Source organism: Sphaerodactylus townsendi, linkage group LG03 (genome assembly GCF_021028975.2).
Source record: "Sphaerodactylus townsendi isolate TG3544 linkage group LG03, MPM_Stown_v2.3, whole genome shotgun sequence".
NCBI classification, from domain to species: Eukaryota; Metazoa; Chordata; class Lepidosauria; order Squamata; family Sphaerodactylidae; genus Sphaerodactylus; species Sphaerodactylus townsendi.
In genome coordinates this window covers 11601053-11623317 of record NC_059427.1, presented here as the reverse complement: position 1 = coordinate 11623317, position 22265 = coordinate 11601053, and the positions used below count along the sequence as shown (strand labels likewise).

Genomic DNA, 22265 nt, shown 5'->3' with positions numbered 1-22265 from the left:
TGGGGGGGGGGGGGGGTGGGGGGGGGGGGGGGTGGGGGGGGGGGGGGGTGGGGGGGGGGGGGGGTGGGGGGGGGGGGGGGTGGGGGGGGGGGGGGGTGGGGGGGGGGGGGGGTGGGGGGGGGGGGGGGTGGGGGGGGGGGGGGGTGGGGGGGGGGGGGGGTGGGGGGGGGGGGGGGTGGGGGGGGGGGGGGGTGGGGGGGGGGGGGGGTGGGGGGGGGGGGGGGTGGGGGGGGGGGGGGGTGGGGGGGGGGGGGGGTGGGGGGGGGGGGGGGTGGGGGGGGGGGGGGGTGGGGGGGGGGGGGGGTGGGGGGGGGGGGGGGTGGGGGGGGGGGGGGGTGGGGGGGGGGGGGGGTGGGGGGGGGGGGGGGTGGGGGGGGGGGGGGGTGGGGGGGGGGGGGGGTGGGGGGGGGGGGGGGTGGGGGGGGGGGGGGGTGGGGGGGGGGGGGGGTGGGGGGGGGGGGGGGTGGGGGGGGGGGGGGGTGGGGGGGGGGGGGGGTGGGGGGGGGGGGGGGTGGGGGGGGGGGGGGGTGGGGGGGGGGGGGGGTGGGGGGGGGGGGGGGTGGGGGGGGGGGGGGGTGGGGGGGGGGGGGGGTGGGGGGGGGGGGGGGTGGGGGGGGGGGGGGGTGGGGGGGGGGGGGGGTGGGGGGGGGGGGGGGTGGGGGGGGGGGGGGGTGGGGGGGGGGGGGGGTGGGGGGGGGGGGGGGTGGGGGGGGGGGGGGGTGGGGGGGGGGGGGGGTGGGGGGGGGGGGGGGTGGGGGGGGGGGGGGGTGGGGGGGGGGGGGGGTGGGGGGGGGGGGGGGTGGGGGGGGGGGGGGGTGGGGGGGGGGGGGGGTGGGGAATTTTGTTCATAGTTTTTTTTAGTCCGGCCCTCCAACAGTCTGAGGGACAGTGAACTGGCCCCCTGTTTAAAAAGTTTGGGGACCCCTGCTGTAATGCATACCACTATTGGTTGTGGTCCGCTAATTTATTTAATATCTCTTCCGGGCAGTTTTCTGGCTCCAAAGGCATTTTGGCTCGGAACGGGGTAAGGGGCTGCTTTCCTCTGGATTTTTTTTGTTCTAGGCTGTAGATCTGGAGAGCCTCTAATGCATGGCACTTTTGTTGTGGCCCTGTAGCTTGTTTAATGTCCATTCCGGGCTTTGAAGGCATTTTGGCCTGGAACGGGGTAAGAGAAACAGGTTGTCTGTGCGTTTTTTGTTCTAGGTTGCAGTTCTGGAGTTCCTCTGATGTATACCACTGTTTGTTGTGGCCCTCTAATTTGTTTAGTGCCTGTTCCGGGCTGTTCAGGGCCAGAACTACAATCTAGTACAAAAATGCTGAGGCAATTTCTTAGCCTGTTCAGGCCCAAATGCTTCCGTATCCAGAAATGGCCTGGAACGGCCTGGAACCAGCATTAAATGAATTCAAATGCCACAAGGAACAGTGGCATCCTGATCTTTCTAGATCTTTCCTTACTTTATAACATCCACGATGTCATCTGGGGGAATATAGTCTTTTGGAGACTGTACATCATCAGGATTTAACTTTCTTTTGAAAAAAATCCACCAAAAGATGGTCGTTGCCAATATGACACAGTCCTCTTAAAATTTCCTTCAGGTATTCAGTTTGAAGGAAGTAAAAAAGCAAGAATCACTTCATCCATATTTTGTTCTTTCTCATTACACAGCCTCTTCAACATGGCATTTATGCTTTTAGATACATGTGTTGTGATGCCTCATGTTTCCTTATATACCGGTATTCCTCTTTTCTTCCCAATAGTTATCCGCCACTCTTTGTCACAATAGCTTTCTGCAGCTTTTGCTCAAAGTAACCAAGAAAACCAGTACTCCATCTGACTTTGTTTTCTGAGCAATTCAACAAACTCCTTTTCACTTTGACAATCCACCAGTTGTTGTTACAATCCACCTTTCTATCTGCTTTCCCTCCTTCATGCGCTGAGACCCAGAATTCCACATCTTTTATAATGTGGTTCCAGCAAAGGACACGTGTGCATCTTTCTTATGTTCTTATGCAGTGTGGAATGCCTGTTTGTATACATTGCAGAATAGCCGCTTCTCTGTCTGTGACTATCACTGTAGAATCATTCTTTATATGGGGCACACGTTTCTGTATTAATTTTAAAAAATCCTCATGCACACTTCTGGAACCCTTGTCATGAATAAAAATAGTGGTATTGCAGGCTTCTCCTCAAAAAATGTACACTGGAAAACCAAGGGGGAAACATAGAAATCTCCCAGCTGAAAATTAGTGTCATATGAAAGAAGAGTGGTTTTATTGTTTGCTGCCACTTCCTCAAATATGCCAATAATTTTTGGAAGTGCCAAAATTAGAAACATCTCTGGAATGATCGAGTAATTGTTACCGCTGTTTGCCAGGTAACAATAAGTGATTTCAGCTCAGCAACTTAATGAGGCGCAGGAAGCCGATGTTCTTCAAGCAAAAAGGATTTTATTGCAGATAAAAAGCTCGGTCACAGCTCGGTCAGGAGGGAATCGCCCCAAGTTGCAACGCAGTGCAAGAACTTTTATTTCCAGACTTCAAAGCGGGCAAAGGGGAGGGAAATGGGAGGTGAGGGGGCAAGTCCCTCACCCCAAACACCAATCAAAACCAACTTGGCATGCAAAACCGAGATACGTGCAACTACAGAGAAAGATTACAAGAATAAGCGGCGAGATCTCGCACAGGTGCTGAACAGAAAGCAGATAAACGTCCATTCATAAAACTCCAGGTGGGCTCGCCGCCGCACCCAGCCATCTTCACTATCAGATGGCTGTATTCCTTAGTAATGCCCTGGGGCTCCCGCCCTGCATCGCTGTAACAAAGAGAAGTTCAAACTGTCCAATGGTGGTCCCTGCACGTCTTCTAACGGCTGGGACCTTTGGGTGCTGGCAACAGACTCAATCTGCAAGGCCAAAGAGGGTCTTTGTCTTTGTCAAAAGAGTCGGCTGGGCGTTGGTCTAAGCTGCATTCCAGAGCCAGTTTCTTGTCCCTTAATATCAACCTTTCTGGCCACTGCTTTTGGCCATCAGACACAAATTTCAAAAATAACATTTCTAAACATTTCTAAACTTAAACGTTAGGGAAACCTTAAAGGGATAAACACATACACTTATAGGCAAGACTCTCCTAAGTTAACAATAACAAAACCTTAAACTAACTGAAGAACCTTATTAAACCAAAATCCTAAACTGCAGGCACATCATACATTCAACTAAAGAGGCTTTTATTGCTTCCTAGAATGACATAAACAAGAGGGAAACCATATAACATTGGCACAAACATACATATGTGTTCTCTGTGAACCCTATGGAGGCTTCTGAACCACGCAAGTCTCCGCGTCTGGGCATGGAGCCAGTGTAGCCAGGCAACCTGACTTCAGGAAAATATTTTGTTATTTTCCTATGGCAGTAACATAATGGCATATGAACCCTTCCAAGGCAGAATGAAGCTCACACACGGCATAAACACTAACGTGACTAATTCTGTTTTTCTTCTTCTTCTCATACTTGATTTTGTTTTGTTTCGGATTATGTCCTCAGGAAGCATCACCTTTTCATAGCTGGGCAAAACACTACTCGTTGCTATTTGCTGTTGGCAAAATTTGAAGGGGCGAACGTATTTTTGATGCACAGCTTCTTTTAGGACAGGTGGCATGGTTCAGACATGGGATATTTTTTTCATATCTCCATGAGGCACAAAGGACAGAGGCCTCTCATCTTGTCCAAGACAATGGACAATTACTCTGTCCGCATTTCCATCAGGAAGTTGATATTCTGGGGCAGGTATCTAAAAAGGGGTCAGATTTTGGGAAGGGCGCGGTTGGAGGTCTTGCCCCAGGGCCATCCTCTGCAGGGGCCCCCCTGCTCTTCCCCCTCACCTGGCACCAGCACCTGGAACACTCCCTTTGCAAACCCCAGGGGTGCCCAGGGAAAGGGCCGCCTTCCGCAGAGGTCGGGCGGGGGTTTGCAACTGCCAAGAGGAAGGAGGAGCCCCCATCCCTGGGTTTGCCTGATAGTTTATCTCTCTTTTGCAGCTGAGCTCAGCTCTGCCTCCGAGCAGGAAGAGACACGCCGGGAGAGGCGGCAAAACCAAACCGACTCTCTTGCTTCGCCACTTTTGCTGGAGGCAGCCATGGCGGAGGGTGCCCTGAGGCAGGAGCTGTGCGAGGAGGCCTCTTGCTCCGTCTGCCTGGGCTTCTGCAGGGACCCGGTGACCATTGCTGGCTGCGGCCACGCTTTCTGCCGGGCCTGCCTGACCCACAGCGGGGGGCCCTTGGAGGGGGCAGAGGCTTCGTGCCCTCTTTGCAGAGGACCCGCGCAGGAGGGGACCCTCCGGCCCAACCAGCAGCTGGCAAACACTGCGGAAATAACCCAGAAACTCAGCCCTTCAGAAGGAAGCACCAAGAAGCGAAAGAGGGGGGTCTGCGATCTGCACCAGGAGCCCCTGAAGCTTTTCTGCCGGGAGGACGAGGCCCCCCTCTGCCTGGTCTGCAGCAGATCCCGGGAGCACAAAGGTCACCAGGAGATCCCTCTGGAGGAGGCCTCCCAAGAAAACACGGTGAGCAAGAGATCAGTGGGGGGAGGGTCTTGGGAGTGGCTCAAAATCTCACTTTCAACTTGTGTCCAATGCTGTTTGCTGATTTGTGACTATTAAGAAAAGTCTCTTTTTCTTCAACCCCCCCCCCCCCCCCACTCATTCCTGTCTGGGACAAGCCCCCCAACACCAGATTGAAGTCCACAACTCTTAGGATTACACTCTGTTACACCCAGCTTTTATATTTTAAAGGTTTTTGTGTATTGTTTTCTACCAAACAAGGCACTCATTATGTCCAGTCATCACAAGGAGAGAGACAGTTTTGTGGGGCAAAAATGAAACGCATCCTGTTTCCTTGTTTTGGGCCTCAGGCAGTCGTGGCCGGTAGAGAAGAGAGAGTTTGCCAGAAGCACCAGGAGCCCCTGAAACTCTTCTGCAAGGAAGACGAAGCCCTCATCTGTCTGGTCTGTGACAGATCCAAGGAGCACAGAGATCACAAGATCCTTCCTCTTGACGAGGCCTCCCAAGAGTGCAAGGTAGGAAATCCACACGGGAAGAGCTGTGGATCCTTCCCTTCTCCTCGGTCTCTTTGTGAGGAAACTCCCTGCAGGTTCTGCTCCAGCCTCCGGGCCCAAATTGGGGAATCGAAACACCATTCCTCTGACTCCTTCTCTTATCACTTGGGGTGGGGGTGCAATGTCTAGGTTGTAGCATTCTTTGTGTCCCTGGTGGGTATCAGAAGAGAATGGGACACCATCCCCATGAACAAAATGACTGTGTTCAGCATTTGGGAAATGTTGTTGAAGATCCCGTTGCAGATCATGGACCATTTAGCTTCATGTGTGTTTTGTAGTAAACTTCTGAGAAAGGAACCAGTCTCATTTTCAGGTCTCTCTTCCCCCAGGATTGCTTCTGCGGCTTTCTGGAGAGCCTGAAGAAGGGCAGAGAAAGAACTGTGGCATGTAAAGCAAACGCAGAGAAGGAAAGCCAAGACCTGCTCGTAAGTGTCCCCATGGCTGGGAAGTGAACAGATTCTAGATATAGTAGGGGTATACTAGAAGAGGCAAACCCCACTTTTTCTCTATTCTCAGGTGTTTTTGTTTAGGGGAGAATCACTTGACTTTCCAAGGTGCTCTGCGCTGTGAGGTAAATCCTGGGCACATGAAACCAGTTGTGTTGATTCCCCGTTAGTGTCAATGCGCCAACACTGGGAGCCAGGAGAAGTCCCTGAAAATACATGAGGGTCTCTCCCTCCTGAAGGAATGCTGGGTAGAAATGCTGAGAGATATTTCACCGACCCTGGACTGGACCAAGGGATGCTCAGCCATTGCTGATTCCAAGGGGGAAATTTCTTGGGATGCTCAGTAGCATGTAGATTTCCCCCCTGCTGTTTTCTCTTGCCCAAAATGCAGTCAGTTTAAATTGGGAGACCCAAGTGAAGGGAAGGGCCTCACAGCTCTTTTCTACTAAAACATCGAGCCTTTTTGTCTATTGAGAAGTGTGTGTGGGGTGGGTGGGGTGTGTGTTCTGTTCCAAGCAAACTAAATTCAGGTGTCTTGCACTTGGCCGGAACAGAGCGTTAGACCCATGAACAAATGAGTAACAGTTCAAAAACTGTTTAATAATATTGAAAGTTTAGGACTCTGACTCCTCCCATGAAGTCTAAATAATAAAGAAATACTTGCGATGCTAGAAACAATTGGAAATAGTTTGAAGAACCAACCCTTTCTTAACTGCCTCTAAGGAAGTCTGCGCTGTTTTGCCCCTTCTGAGACCTCCCGGTGTTTTCTACTTGGACTCTAGTTTCCTTGCAATTCTGTTGAAAAAATGATTGCTCAAATACCATGGATCTTTATCATCTTGAATGTCTGAGATATCGCTGCCTCCAGCCTTCCCCAGATAACTAAAACAGACTGTGAAACAGGAACTGCTAACTGATAAGAATGCTATAGTGCTTTGCCTCTTAAAGGGACAGGGTCTAACTAAGGTTCCCTCTCACCAACTACTGTACAAAAAAACAACTACGTCCATTCTACCTAAGGTGTCTCTAGCATGACAGGGAGTGTCAGCACACGAAGGGTGTTTTATTGGGGAAACAAATGGCCTAAAGAAGCCCCTTGGGTGTTCTGCTACAGAGTCCTCTGTGACTGAAAGAATCCTTCCATGTGTATTTCAGCCCTCAGAATAAGTCTTTGGAAATCTTTCTTTTTCCCTGCTGAATGTGGACGTAATCTCTGTGAAAGGCCACAGTGCCCTTAAGAACATAAGAACATAAGAACTAGCCTGCTGGATCAGACCAGAGTCCATCTAGTCCAGCATTCTGCTTCTCGCAATGGCCCACCAGGTGCCTTTGGGAGCTCACGTGCAGGATGTGAAAGCAATGGCCTGCTGCTGCTGCTGCTGCTGCTGCTCCTGAGCACCTGGTCTGCTAAGGCATTTGCAATCTGAGATCAAGGAGGATCAAGATTGGTAGCCAGAGATCGACGTCTCCTCCATAAATCTGTCCAAACCCTTTTTAAAGCTATCCAGGTTAGTGGCCATCACCACCTCCTGTGGCAGCATATTCCAAACACCAATCCGCCCTTCTGACAGGAGTCTCCTAAAGTGCCTTTCTCCCACTACCAAGACCACCTGTGTTTGTTGTGCTGATTCCTGATTCCCTTCTCCTTCCATTTCAGAAGCGAGTGACGGGAGAGAAGCAAGAGACGGTCACCAAGTTCAGAGAACTGCGCTCATTTCTGGAGGAACAAGAGAAACGTTTTCTGGCTCAGATGGAAGAGGTGGAGAAGGAGGTGGCAAGAAAAAGGGACCAGGACCTGGCTGAATTCTCTGAGGGGCTCTCCTCTCTGGACAGCCTCGCACAGGAGATTGAGGAGATGTGTCAACAGCCGGCCAGTGAACTCCTGCAGGTAAGAGGGGGGCAAAACAACTCCCCTTTCAGAGAAGGCCCTTCCTGTTCATCCTTCACTTGGCACAAAGGCCTATGAGCCCTGTTTGTTTTGCTGGCAGGTTTTTCCCTCTCCTCGTGGTCTACTTTCCCATCTGCCATATTTCATTTCCACCCAGGCCCAGAGTGGAAGAAATAGAGGGGCCGTTTGAAACTCCCTGATAGGCTGAGGCCACTAAGCTTCCATCTCAGAAGAAGAGGAAGTGTGTTTGGGTGTCAACCAACAGTCTGGGGAGCTACATGCAAGTCCAACGTGGTTCATGTGATTTGGGCCCAAACTCTCTTTTACTTGCTGAGCCATGTTACAACACTGCAGGAAAGGAGGGAAAGGTCTTCAAAATGCTAAAAGATGACAGCGTTTGGCTCTTCTTCTCTCAGTGCCTGGATCCACCCTTCCACTCCCTCCCGCCCATCAGATGACATTTCTGAAACTTTAAAGAAAAGGGCAATGGCTAGATTGTTCTAGTGTTGTCACATTATAGTGATCTGCTGCACTAATTATTAGTTTTGGTTTCAAAGAAATAAAGTGCAGGCTGTACCTTTCCAGTTATAACTCTGCAACAATTGTCTGTTGGTTTTAATAAGGAAACAGGGCTTGTATCATATTTGTACCGGTTTTAACTTTCCCCAGTCTGTATATGTTTATTTGTACACCACCCTGAGCCCTCCGGGGGAGGGAGGTATAAAAATCCAATAATATGAATGAATGAATGCATGCATGCATGCATGCATGCATGCATACATACATACATACATACATACATACATACATACATACATACATACGAACAAGGACTAAATACCGTGTTTCCCCGAAACTAAGACAGTGTCTTATATTAATTTTTGCTCCCAAAGATGCACTATGTCTTATTTTCAGGGGATGTCTTATTTTTCTGTGTTCTGTTCGTCAGGCATGCTTCCAAACAAAAACTTTGCTATGTCTTACTTTCGGGGGATGCCTTATATTTCGCACTTCAGCAAAACCTCTACTATGTCTTATTTTTAGGGGATGTCTTATATTGGGGGAAACAGGGTAGTTACGAAAAGTTAAAACTGGGGACCGGCATGCTGTTACAATGCTACTGTAATCTAGCTATTATTTTGCCCTCCATTGGCAAGAAGGAAAATACCAGAGAGACGGGACTGAAATAAGAAAGGTTGCAAGGAATCAGTGACGTAGGTATAGATATACAGATAGATATACACCTCCACCCTCCCCTGGGGGCATGGCCACACCTTCCCAAGCCACGCCCTGGCCTCAGTGCTTATAAAAGCAGCTCTCCAAGGCCAGGGACAGCAGACTCCCCTGCCCTACCCGCCCTGCCCACCCACTGTCTGTGCTCCCAGCTGGTAGCCGGCAGTCCCTTCTCCCTCCTCTTCAGGCAGAGGTGTAGCTAGGGAAAATGGAGCCCGGCGCAAAATCTGAGGTTTGCATGCACACACACACACCCATGGGTGGCTGCTGTGATGCTGGAATCCACCCCCAAACAGCATCACTTTCAATGGTGTTTAAATTAGGGAGGCCAGATTCTCCTTTTAAATCCATCTTAAAGGGAGAATCTGAGGTCCCCAGTTAAAACAACATTGAAAGTGATGCTGTTTTGGGGTGGATTATCCCACACCCTGAAACAGCATCACTTTCAATGTTTAATTTGGGGACCTCAGATTCTCCCTTTAAATCCATCCTGAAGGGGGTGGATTTAAAAGGAGAATCTGGGGAAATTTAGGGGGTGCCTGCTGTCAGGGGTGCAATTGTTAAGCTAGAAGCACCAAACTTTCAGAGCATCTTCAGGAGACTTTCCTGATGATACCACCCAGGTTTGGTGATGTTTGGTTCAGGGGGTCCAAAGTTATGGACCCTCAAAGGTGTAGCCCCCATCTTCTATTAGCTCCCTTTGGAAACAATGGGGGATGGGGCACCCCCTTTGGGAGTCCATAACTTTGGACCCCCTGAACCAACCTTCACCAAGCCTGGGTGGTGTCAGCAGGAGACTATCCTGATGATACTACCCAGGTTTAGTGAAGTTTGATACAGGGGGTCCAAAGATATGGACCCTCAAAAGGGTAGCCCCATCTCCTATTAGCTTCCATTGGAAACAATGGGGGATGGGGCACCCCCTTTGGGGGTCCATAACTTTGCACCCCCTGAACCAAACTGCACCAAACCTGGCTGGTATCATCAGAAGTGTCCCTGGATGTTGGCCAACATGTGTAAGCTAACACATTTACCAGTGTTGCAGTGTTAATCAGATAATGAAATAGAGGGCATGTTAATCAAATTTGCAGATGACACCGAATTAGGAGAGGTGACGAATACCACAGAGGACAGAGGCAGGATTAGAGAGCTGGGCCAAAACTAACAAAATGATTTTTCACAGAGATAAATGTAAGATTGCAGACCTAGGCAGAAAAAAAGAAATGCACAGGTATAAGATGGGTGACACCTGGCTTGACAACATTACATGCGGAAGGGATTCTGGGAGTCTTAGTAGACCACAAACTGAACATGAGTCAGCAGTGTGATATGGCAGCCAAAAAAGCCATTGCAATTCTGGGATGCATCAATAAGAGTATAAAAACATTTTAAAAGCATTTTGAGAATGTTGTCTTAATTTTTTATTTCCGCTGTGTGGCATGGCCCATTGCTGTGTTCAGGTTTGTGAGTTGGGGCATTTTCTATAATGTGATGATTTAGAAATGACCTGGTGCAAGAAAAAATTTGGGGGGTCGTGGTGGGGTGGCCGCCCATGGGGGGGGCATCCAACTCAGATTTTGCCCAGGGCTACAGTTTGCCTTGTTACGCCCCTGCTGAGTCCTCACAGCAGATCACCCGGCTCTACTCTGAAATGGCCTCACTTTGTTGATATTAACCCACTTTATGAAGAAAGACCCCTGCCTTTGAGTGGCGTCTGCTGGCTGAATGCAAGAAAAGGGCCCGAGTTCAGAATCCTGCAGGCGCTGAGGGGTTTTTCTGGTGTGGCCTTTGAGCAAGCACTGAGGTCTCTCTTCTTTCTGTCTCTGCCATTTTTCTTTAGGGTGCCAGAAGCATCTTGCAGAGGTGAGTGGATCTTTCTCAGTAACTTTCTAACAGTGGGAGGGGTGTGGGTAGCCTGTGAAGAACGTGGTCCTTCAGGATTGTGTGTGTGTTTAAGGCCGTCGCTTCCAACGCATGGCAAACTGATGATTCAATGTCCTGCAAGGTGTCTGATCATTAAGAACTTTGCTCAGGTCTTGCAGCTGATGGCCAAACCAGGTGTAACTAAGATTGTGGGTCTCCATCCATCTGTCAGTGGCAAACGGCTTATGTGCAGGGTCTCAGCAGTCTCAACAAAACAGGAAACTGAAGTGAAACAGTGGTGAGGATGGTGGTGATGCTCCGGGTTGACCCCTAGCTGTGCATCTCTAGAAGAGGGGTCCCCAATCTCCTTGCACCTTTGGTATTCTGTCATGTTGTAGGTGGCACAGGCACAAAATGGCTGGCACAAGATGGGTGCTGTAGGAGGCGGAGTCAGCCAACAAAAGGGCTGCTGCAGGTGATCTTCCCTAACGCAGTGAGGATCCTAGTCTTGCGGTGGTAGCTGCTTCCAAAACCACATTAAAAAGCACTCCAGGAAATACGGTGTTGGAGTCTCCTCAGCGACATCCGTTCTACAAAATGGCAGTCTGGAAACTTTATTTGCCTTGAATAATGCCTCGGTTGGTATTAGGGCTGGCTACGGGGGCACTTTAGAGGTGATCCTGACTGCCGAACCCCATCCGATATGCTCCGGGTGTTGAGGAGGGTAGTGTGAGAGGATGTTGGTGGGTGTGGCTTGTTTCCACCCATTTCCCCCCCACCACATGACCCTTAAATGTGCTGCCTCTGCTCAGAATTAGTCCTTGGCTGTTTCCCCACAATTTGCCCCACATTCAGGGCTGTGGGGAAGCGGGAATGGCAATAATTCTCCCTCCTCCCCCACAGTGAATCCCCACTGCCACCGAGCTCAACATTGTTTTGTCTCAGTCCCCCCCCCCCCCCCCCCCCCCAGTACTGCAACATCCTTGTCACAGTTATGAACTACACTTTTCTGCCGGAACAAGGTCGATACCGCTTCGAAGTTTCGAAGTGGGGAAGCATTGAAACGACACCTCATCCGTTCAACCAATCACGAGCCGCTTTTGTGGCATGCGCAGAACGGAAGAATCGTGGCGGGCATGTAACTATAAACTGTAAACTATATAAAAAAAAAGAACGCTCCCGTTTCCCGCTGTAACACAAGCGCCAATCATGATCGAGGAGCGAAACAGGCACCAAGATGATCCCGCCCACTTAGCTCAGTTCCAGGGGGCCAACTCAGTTGCTGTGGGGACAGCCTGGAATCGCCCTCCACTGAAGGGAACCGAGTCGACCTAGCTCCCTTCTGTAGTGGGGAAAGCCCCCCAGTGTGCTTTTTGATTTGTTCTTTTCACATCAGCCATTGGGAAGAGGAAACCCACTATCAGGAAGCCATGATGTTGCTGTTGCCATAGTAACAGCTGGGCTTCTGAAGTAACCCCTTTGTCACGCTTAGCAGCCCATTATGGGGCATACATGGCTGGTCCCTTTACCTGGAGGTGCTGCAGATTGAGCCTGGGAGTAGCTGCGTGCTGAGCAGATTCTCCACCACTAAGCCTCCCCCCCTCCCCCAACCATCACCCTGGAGTCCAGAATTATAAACCCCAGCTTCCTTTCTCTTTCGCTGGACATTGGCAAGGCAGAGATGAGCAGGGGGTGCGGGATTGGGGCTCTCAAGGCCAAGCTGGATCTTTGCTGATTTAAGAGTTGGGTCTGGTTCCTCACAGTCACACAGCAAATTTGATGAATGGCTGTTAAAAAAGAAAGCAGAGCCCATTTGGCCACGAAATTCCACCGGAGGGAAGGAAAGGCTCCTGCTTCTCCCTCATCCATGTTTCATGCCCAAACATCCCCCATGAGGGGAGTTGCTTCCATATTTTTTCTGCTTCACACGCATTGAATACTCCATGTGGAGCAGCAACAATGAAGAAATACGCACACACACACACCCCAATCAGCAAAGGAAAACAGGAGCCCTTCCTCTCCCCGTGGTGGTGTTCTGAGTCCAAACAGGTTCTGTTTTATTTTCCAATAAGCCTTCCCTACAACTGCCGAGTAACTTTGATGTCTTAGGAGCTACAGAGAGGTGGACGTTGCTCTCTGAAGAGCCTCGCATCCTGCCAGTGCGGTGTAGTGGTTAAGAGCAGTGGGTTCTAATCTGGAGAAAAGGGTTAAATTCCCCACTCCTCTGGCTGAAGCCTGCTGGGAGACGTGGGGCCGCTCACCGTTCTCTCAGACCCTTGATGTGATTTTTCTCCAGGCATGCAGAAAAAAAGAAATTCAAGATTCCAGTGCCTGTGCTGTTTGCACTGAAGTGGCAGATCTGGGACCTCTCAAATCTAAATCCCCTTTTGGAGGGTGTCGTGAAGCAAGTCAAAGGTAACGAAGAAATGCTGCAGGGATTTTCTGAGTGGACGTGAGATCGTACAGATGTGTTTTGGTGGGTTTCAGGTGGCTTATTTCAGGGCCTTCACTTTTTGAGCCCACGACCACCTCTGGAATTCTGATACATCATGGTGGGCACAGCCACAAAAGGGATGCCACAAAATAGCTACCACTGGAGGCTGAGCTAGCCACAAAATGCGGCGACCAGAACTGGACACAGTACTCCAAGTGCGGTCGCACCACTGCCTTATATAAAGCAGTGGTGCGACAGCACTTGGAGTACTGTGTCCAGTTCTGGTCGCCGCAACTCAAAAAGGATATTGAGGAGATAGAAAAAGTGCAGAGAAGGGCAACGAGGATGATTGAGGGACTGGAGCACCTTCCCTATGAGGAGAGGCTGCAGCGTTTGGGACTCTTTAGTTTGGAGAGGAGGGGGCTGAGGGGGGATATGATTGAAGTCTACAAAATTATGCATGGGGTAGAAAATGTTGACAGAGAGAAATTTTTCTCTCTCTCTCACAATACTAGAACCAGGGGGCATTCATTGAAAATGCTGGGGGGAAGAATTAGGACTAATAAAAGGAAACACTGCTGCATGGCGATGTGATTGGAATATGCTGCCACAGGAGGTGGTGATGGCCACTAACCTGGATAGCTTTAAAAGGGGCTTGGACAGATTTATGGAGAAGTCGATGTATGGCTCCCAATCTTGATCCTCCTTGATCTGAGATTGCAAATGCCTTAACAGACCAGGTGATCGGGAGCAACAGCCGCAGAAGGCCATTGCGTTCACATCCTACATGTGAGCTCCCAAAGGCACCTGGTGGGCCACTGCGAGTAGCAGAGAGCTGGACTAGATGGACTTTGGTCTGATCCAGCTGGCTTGTTCTTATGTTCTTATGTTCTTAAAATTGCTGCTGCGGCATACCTTCAGCCACACAGTGAAAGTCCGATGCTGCCCAAGCAACAAATTTAACATGCTGCTCAGCCAATCAAAGGCCTTGCTTGGGAGAAGTCCCTCCCCTTGCTGGCCATTTTGTAAAATACTTGGTGGGCACCAAGTTGGGACCCCCTGACTTTCATTATTAGCCCACCCGGGAATGTGAGAATTGTACGTACCAATTCACAAGGCTATTTTAGTTCACCATTGGGCTGTATCAATAGGAGTATAGTGTCAAGATCGAGGGATGGAATTGCACCTCTCTATTCTGCATTGGTTAGACCTCACCTGGAATATTGTGTACAGTTCTGGGTACCAAAATTCAAGAAGGATATCGAGAGGCTACAGGGCAACAAAAATGGTAAAATGTCTGGAATTCATGCCATACAAAGAGAGACTTAGGGAGCTAGGGATGTTTAGTCTGGAGAAGGTTAAGTGGGGGGGACACGATAGCTATGTTTAAATATTTGAAGGAATGCCATGTTGAAGAGGGAACAAGCTTGTTTTCTGCTGCCTCACACTAGGGCTCATTCCGCACATGCAGAATAATGCACTTTCAAACTGCTTTCAGTGCTCTTTGAAGCTGTGCGGAATTGCAAAATCCACTTGCAAACAGTTGTGAAAGTGGTTTGAAAACACATTATTTTGCGTGTGCGGAAGGGGCCTAGGACACGGAATAATGGATTCAAGGTGCAGGAAAAGAGATTCCACCTGAACATTAGGAAGAACTTTCTGACTCTCAGGGCAGTTGGACAGTGGAATTCACTGCCTTGGAGAGTTGCGGAGTCTCCTTCTTTGGAGGTTTTTAAACAGAGGCTGGATGAACATATGTCAGGAGTGCTTTGATTGTGTGTTCCTGCATTGCAGAGGGTTGGACTTGATGGCCCTTTTGGTCTCTTCCAACATTATGATTCTATGAAAATTTTGTGGTCAGAATTCTCCCGCAGATTTTGTTCAGAATTTCATGATGTGGTTTTTCTGGATTTTTTCCTGTGTTGCTGCTCTTTAGTCCTTTGTGTGTGTACACTGTCCAACCGGGAGGTAGTGGCGGAAGGACCACCCAAAAATAAAGGGAGGGGGAGGAAACATCCCGTAAGGGCATCCGCACATAATGGAGACACCCACCCGACCCCTTTCAGGAACTTCTTCCCCCCCCCTTCTCATTGCAGTGTGTTTGTGACCACATTGGACCTATGCAAACTATTCCCTTTGACCGAGTGGGTATCTTTGCTTGACCGTGTCCAAGCAGAGAACACAGAGAGGTCTCCAGGGAGCAGATAGTGCTGTCTTAAGCAGAGTTACACTTTTCTAAGACAGTTGAAATCAGAGAGTTTTGAAGGACATAAGTGTACTTAGGATGGCACCGTGGAACCTATGTTTGGAGGGATCCAATGTTTAAGAAGGGTAGACCCTTGGACTGCAGTCTTCGACACACTTTCTATGAAGTGAGTGTCCAGTCAAAGTGACTAGTGAAAAGAAAAGTGAATATTTCCACATCCAAAAATGTGGGAAGAATTTTCCCCAGAAATAGGTTCTACTTAAACTTTCATCTGAAACTCAAAAAGCTATCTCATCTGAAACTCAAAAAGAAATATGTATGCATGTGCCATCAAGTCACTACGAACTTATGGCTGTCTCGAGACAAGTGAAAAGCAGAGATTTCTTTGCCATTGCCTTCGTCCACTTAGAATCAAAGTAACAGTCTCCCATCCAACTTCTAACCCTGCTTTGGGTTTTGGGATCAGGCATGAGATGGGGGCATAAATGCTTGTCACCTTTTCCCTCCCCAAGAGAAAAACAGACAATATGGTTAGCTGATGTTTTTGTCACAAGATTTGTGATAGGCACAAGGGTCTGCTGTTCACTTTCGGTCCCTTTGCTTCTACAGACTCTCTGGATTCTGGACTTCACCTGCAGAAAGGTATGTTTTTTTCTTCATATACCAATCAATTGTTTCTTAGGTAAAAAACTTCACCTTATAACGTGTGCTCGTCTGTTTGGAGTTTTTCCAGAGAGAACATGTATTTTTGTTTTGTTCCTCCTCATCTTTCCATTCCTGCCACAGGCCGGTTAGCTGCTAATTCCTGAGGAGGTCTGTCCAGGGTGAAAGAGGTGAGGAACTCACTGACAAGGATGAACTGCATAAGCACCACCTCCCTGCCACCATTTTGGGAGAACGGTTGGTGGGCCTCATCCCTTGAGGGCCTTTCAGAATCCTCCCCATGAGAAGCACAGACCAGGTTGGGAATCCCATTTCTCTGAGTGGATTTTCCTACCCACTTTCCAGGTTTCCCTCATTTTCAAGGTGCTGTAAGTTGTGTTGGATATACGAGTTTAAGGGGAAAAAGCTTCGTTTATGGAACATAAGAACATAAGAACAAGCCAGCTGGATCAGACCAAAGTCCATCTAGTCCAGCTCTCTGCTACTCGCAGTGGCCCACCAGGTGCCTTTGGGAGCTCACATGTAGGATGTGAACGCAATGGCCTTCTGCGGCTGTTGCTCCCGATCACCTGGTCTGTTAAGGCATTTGCAATCTCCCTCTGGAATAGCAGTATATAAAGGCAGATGACCAGCATCCCTTAGTGCTGTTTTCCAGTTGCTCACACATAATTGGTGTTTGATGTTTGGGAGGAGAACTGAAACTCCATTCAGCCACTCCAAAGTTTCCGCCTCAGCTTGTTCTGCTGCCTCTTCTGCTGTTGCTCAGATGCACCTTTCTGGGCAGGAGACATAACAAAGGCAGATGTTTTCTAGTGCTGTGAACTGGACTGGGGATCTTCCGTTTCCCACAATCACGTATGCAGGGCGAATGCTGGCTTAGCTCTGTTTTGCTCCCTGTATGTGTACTTGGTTGTCTAATGTGCTTTCATTAAAAAGTAAATCTCTAGACCTTTCTGTTGTGACAATATACAGGGGAAGGCATCAATAAAGTGATATGCTACGACTGATTTTTGTTAATTGCCAAACCCTGGTGGCCCAGTGGAGCGGGGTGGGCACTTCTTGGGGACTGGAAGAGGGGAATTGTGGGGAAACCTGTCATGCAGACATCCCATGATTACTACGCTTTATCACTAGCTACATGAGCTAGTTTTGAGACGTGTCTCGGATCAGGAGTAAGAGCCACAACCCGTTCAACCCATTCTGTGCCTCTGCTCCTTTTCATGAGATTCGGGTGTTTGTGTAAATGCCCTTTCATGTGTGATTTCTTTCAAAAAAATATCCATGATTCTCTTCTGTCTGAAGGTTAACTGCTTGGGATAGGAGATGGTAGGAAATGTGTTGCCTTCCTGAGGGTTTTTTATCGTGTCTTTTATCTTCCTTTTCTTGAAGTGCACCAAAAGGCTGCTCTGCCTTTTAATAGGTCAGGAGAAGGTATGAGAAGCTTAAAGAGGCGGGAGGAGGCCATGATGGGCAGGAGAAGGAAGCAGAAGAGGCCAGAGGGAGACTTTCTACCAGCTGAAAATCTTTCTCTTCTTGTCTCCTCATTTCCCCCCAACAGCAAATGTGACTCTGGATCCAGACACGGCCCATCCGAACCTTATTCTATCTGATGATTGGGAAAGCATGAGGGATGGAGAAAAACCTCAGACTCTTCCAGACAATCCTGAGAGATTTGACACTTATGGTGCTGTTCTTGGTTGTGAGGGATTCACAGGAGGCCGTCATTTCTGGGAAGTCCTTGTGGGACGTGAGGAAGAATGGGCTGTGGGGGTGGCCAGAAAGTCTGTGAGGAGGAAGGGAGATGGTATCTTTAGTCCTGAGGAAGGGCTCTGGGTTGTGGGGAAGTGGGAAGGGCTCTATAGGGCTTCCATAGAAGATGATGACCTTCCCCTGACCCTGAGTGGGGAGCCCAAGAGGATCCGAATCTGTCTGAACTATGAAGGGGGTCGAGTGGCCTTTTTCGACACTGATCGAAGAGCCCTCATCTTTGAGTTCTCTGGCGCCTCCTTCTCTGGAGAGACCCTCCTGCCCTTCTTTTGGGTGTATGGAAAAGCCACCCTCAAACTCTCTTCTTAAGACTTTCTCTTCACGCCAGGAGCATCAATCAGAAAATATTGTTTCTCAGAAGCTCCCTCATTTAGTCCTGTCAAGGTCTCTCCAGGCTCCCAGCCACGAAAACGGACTGGAGTAAAATGGAAACATTCCCCCCCCCCCCCCAATACCTAATATTCCTCTTTTTTATTTGTATCTTATCTGAAAATAACAGCAACATTTTTCATTTGATAAATAATAGCAGGCTGGTTGTCAAGGAGAGCTCTGAACAGAACAACTGAAAAGATCCCACAGAGGAAAATGAGGCCCTGCAAGTTTAAGTTAATATTCTGGACTTTCTCTCTTCTTTGGTTACGGGGCACCAACTGTTAGGATTCACCTCTTCTCAGCATTGCCTTTCTGGAGGGCTCTGAAGATCCTTTCCCTGTCAAGGTTGCTACAATCAACGCAGTTGTGTTTCAGACACCAGTAGCTGAAAAGATGATCTGCTAATAATAAAGTCATGATACCTTGAAAACTGGACATTCGTGAACTTTTTTGTATATTGTATATTGTAACTTTCAGAAAGTCAGAAGTGTGCTGATATTTACTATCTTGAACCATCCTCAATTCTCCATTTGGACAGAAAATCCAAGAAGGGGATTTGCATTACGCTTGCATTGAAAGTTTCTCTTCAAGGTTTTGAGTCTGTCTTCAAAGGTTTTTTTCATCCACTCGGCTGTCTTGCTCTCCTTTAATTTCCCACAAACTGGGTGCCCATATTGAGTCCTCACCACAGCCCTGCAAGGCAGGTTAAGCAAAGAGCTCCTGAGCTTCATCTCCAGGGTTGCCAGTTCTGATAAGGAAAAGTCTTGGGGGTTTTGGGTGCAGAGCTTGTGTGGGGGGGGGGGTAGAATTTGGGGAAGAGAGGGACTTGAGAGCGGCCCAGTGGCACAGAGTCCACATTCTGACACAAGTGAACTGATTGGCCATTGGGAGATCAGTTGCAATTCTGGCAGATCTCCAGGCCTCATGTGGTCTCTGGCAACCCAGTGTAAAGCTGAGTAGGGAGTTGAAGCTCATCAGTTCAAGGCTAACATCCCATGCTCTGAAATTCACTGGCTCTCAGTTTTTATAATTGTATTTCTGATGTGTTATATGTTGGATAATCTCCTCGTAGTGGAGATTATGCCGGTTCACATTGAACAGAGTGCACTGGAGGCTGGTAGCACAGGGGTGGGCAATTATTTTTTCCATGGGGCCGCATAAGAAACAGAAAATATTGTGGAGGGCTGGACCCAATCAGGCCCTCCCAATCCCTTCCATGGCCGGCTGCTGGTGGCGCGCCGTCCTCTCCCTCACAGATTCTCCAGTGGAAGCCACTCAGAATTGGAGCCCCGGGCCGGGGGGAATGAAGTCTGTCCCTTCAAGTCTAGCCCTCCTTGCCCCCTCTCCCGTGCAGGCCCGTAATCCTACGGACCCGGCCTGTCCCAAATCCCTCAGAGCTAAGCTCTGCTTCTTCCGCCACCCAGTCCGTCCACCCTCTCTTCAGCACAGCCTCCCACCTCTCCTTCCCTTCCCTTTTTATCCCCTGTGGCCCCATTGAAGCCAATCCGCATTTGGCTCCTAGGTGTGACCCACCCCTTCCGGCCTCCGTGCTCCAATCCCCGTCCTGCCTTTTAAGGCAGGGGCGGGGCGCATTCTGGGGCAGGTGGGGCTTCCCCCGTTGCTGGGACTGGACCTTGCCGGTCGGGAGAGTCCGGGGGCAGGGCGTGGGCAGGGCGTCCCCATCAGCCGAGGCTGCTGGTGTCTTCTTCCCTGGGGCCAGTCAGGGTCATCCAGCGGGCCGGATGTGGCCCGCGGGCCATATAATGCCCAGGTCTGCTGTAGCACAACGTGTGGATCCCATATGCGGGTAAGCTTGCAGAGAAGAAAGTCGGAGTCAACTGCAGTTTCTAATCTAATAAAAAGAGTATTTATTAGTGAACTCCATTCTGGATAGAAAAGTAGGTAGATAGGTTCACTAATCTATCCTAACCTAGCTGGATGGAGACGGATGCACGGAGCACCCTTCCTTTCCCTAGGCATGGTTGAAGTAAGATGGAAAAGAGAGCAAGAAGAAGGCGGAAGGAAGTCCCTGAGAGTATCAGTCTAACATCAAAGGGCCAGCATGATAAAGGTGTCAATCCCTAGGTCCCTATCTAGCCTCTAGCTAACTAGTAAAACCCTCTCTGTGGGTCGAGGCAGGAAACAGCGTAAAGTCCTTCTCTTCCAACATTATATACATTTGGGAGAAATGTGCTGATAAAGGAGACACATGAGGCTTGCAGGGAGGAAATCCCATCCCCCACACTTTGGGTCATGGCGGCCAATGAACAGCCACCTGTCAACCTAATGCGCCACCATTTCCTCCCGCCTGATTCATGCTGTGGGGAGAGGGGGAAATGGCGGGTCCCTCCTTTTCCCCAACAGCTGCAGGGGAAGGAGCTGGAGATGCACACCAAGATTCCCCTCACTTCGATTGTTGAATAGGGGTCCATCACACTTGCAAAGCTGAACAATGTTTTAACACAAGAGTTCCACGTTCGGTCAAAAGACAGCAATATCTGATGTACCAACTGAAAATGCAATAATCCATTTTGTAAACTAGTCAAAAATCACAGTTTTAATAAATTCTTTTCCATTCCAACAGGAACATGTGTGAAAAATATACTTCCTTCCTTGAGAAAAGTAGCTGCAGTTATTTCTTTACAGTTCTTTTGGCCCTACATTGCTTAGGTCAGTATAGACCAGTGGTGGCGAACCTATGGCCCGGGTGCCAGAGGTGGGGTGGCACTCAGAGCCCTCTCTGTGGGCACGCACAGAGTCCCCCCCCCCACACACATCTAGGCTGGCCTGGGCTCAATTGTTAGCATTAAACCTAAGACCTAGTTTGGGGGAAGCAGTGTAGGTAGCCCTGTTAAGCAATGTTAAACCCCACTGGTTTTCATGCAAAGAATTAAAGTGCGATCCTTTACCTGGGAGTAAGCTTGGTTGCTAGCAATGGGGCTTGTTTCTGAGCAAACCCTCCTAGGGTTGTGATTCACCTGTTGGAAGAGTTGCATGGTTGCTTCAAAGCAAAGCCACCAACTACCACCAAGCTTACTCCTGAATAATGCACGCCTTGGAGCCAACTGTTTTTTCTAAACTGAAACCTCAGTATTCAGGTTAAATTGCCCTGTTGGCACTTTGTGATAAATAAGTGGGTTTTGGGTTGCAATTTGGGCACTCGGTCTCAAAAAGGTTTGCCATCACTGGTATAGACTGACTTCCTGTATATCCAGCCTTTCTGCCCAGCGTAGACCAAAAGTGGCTGACATCACTGTCCAGTCCTACATTTTAACCTCACAATAACACTGCTGTGAATTGGAGGTGACCGGAGGTGAGGGGTGAATAAATGGCCCTCGGTGAGCCTCCAAGTGTTTGGCAGACTGAGAATTCAAACCTGGTTCTCACGGATCCTAGGCAGATGCTCTCACCATTGTAATGTAATGGATCTGAGAAACCTTACTTTACTTTGTAAAATATGAGTTATTCCACACTCTGTCGGTGCTGCCTGCCTCACCAAGGTGGCCCAAAGGGGCTTACATTATTCTCTAGTCTTCCACTTTATCCTGAGAAGTAGGCTCGGGTGAAAGTGTGAGACTGGCCCGAGGTCACCAAGCAAGCTTCTAGGGTGGGGTTGGAATCGGAACCCGAGTCTCACAGTTTCTAAGACACTCTGAGCACTAGACAACACTGCCTCTGATAGTTTAGGGAAGTTGTGTTGTTTTGCACCGAAGGAGGGTGTTTTCCATACTCCCTCTCTGTACTGTTTCTGCTTTCCTGGACTCTCATAATTCAACCTTTGCTTCTGTGGCCAAGAACAGAGGGGGGGTCTGGCCCTCACGGGGGCCGGGGTGTTCTGATTGTCTTCAGTTCTGACCCTGCAAGTTACAACATCACCCCAAAACTGGTGACGAATTCTAAGGCTCCGGCCTTTATTTTCTGATAGGTGATGCCTGTCACGGAGGGACAGACATGTGGGTCCCTCCATTGGTATAGATCAGTGGTGGCGAACCTATGGCACGGGTGCTAGAGGTGGCACTCAGAGCCCTCTCTGTGGGCACGTGCAAGCAGAGTCGCCCCTCCCCCCCACATCTAGGCTGGCCTGGGCCGCTGGGATTGATTATTAGCATTAAACCTAAGACCCAGTTTTGGGGAAGCAGTGTAAGTAAACCTGTTAAGCACTGTTAAACCCCACTGATTTTCATGCGAAGAACTAAAGCACATTCCTTTACCTGGGAGTAAGCTCGGTTGCTGTCAATGGGGTTCTGAGTAAACCCTCCTAGGGTCCTGATTCACCCATTGGAAG

The 22265-nt window shown here is 49.5% G+C and overlaps 2 protein-coding genes across 4 annotated transcripts in view; one reads left to right on the top strand and one right to left on the bottom strand.

Annotated features, from left to right (window-relative positions):
• LOC125428718 (E3 ubiquitin-protein ligase TRIM7-like) overlaps positions 1-22265 on the bottom strand; it is a 105054-nt gene that overhangs the window by 59141 nt on the left and 23648 nt on the right. The gene's annotated exons all lie outside the window — the stretch shown is intronic.
• Positions 3988-18410, top strand: LOC125428720 (E3 ubiquitin-protein ligase TRIM7-like). Of its 2 annotated transcripts, none has more exons than XM_048489299.1 (8): positions 3988-4557; positions 4905-5069; positions 5438-5533; positions 7212-7442; positions 10516-10538; positions 12835-12953; positions 15788-15820; positions 17400-18410. In XM_048489299.1, exons 1-8 carry the CDS (start codon positions 4132-4134, stop codon positions 17915-17917), a joined length of 1611 nt encoding a protein of 536 aa, XP_048345256.1. In that variant the 5' UTR covers positions 3988-4131; the 3' UTR covers positions 17918-18410. The 2 variants fall into 2 exon arrangements, with proteins under 2 accessions (XP_048345256.1, XP_048345255.1); XM_048489298.1 differs by having other exon boundaries at positions 4899-5069.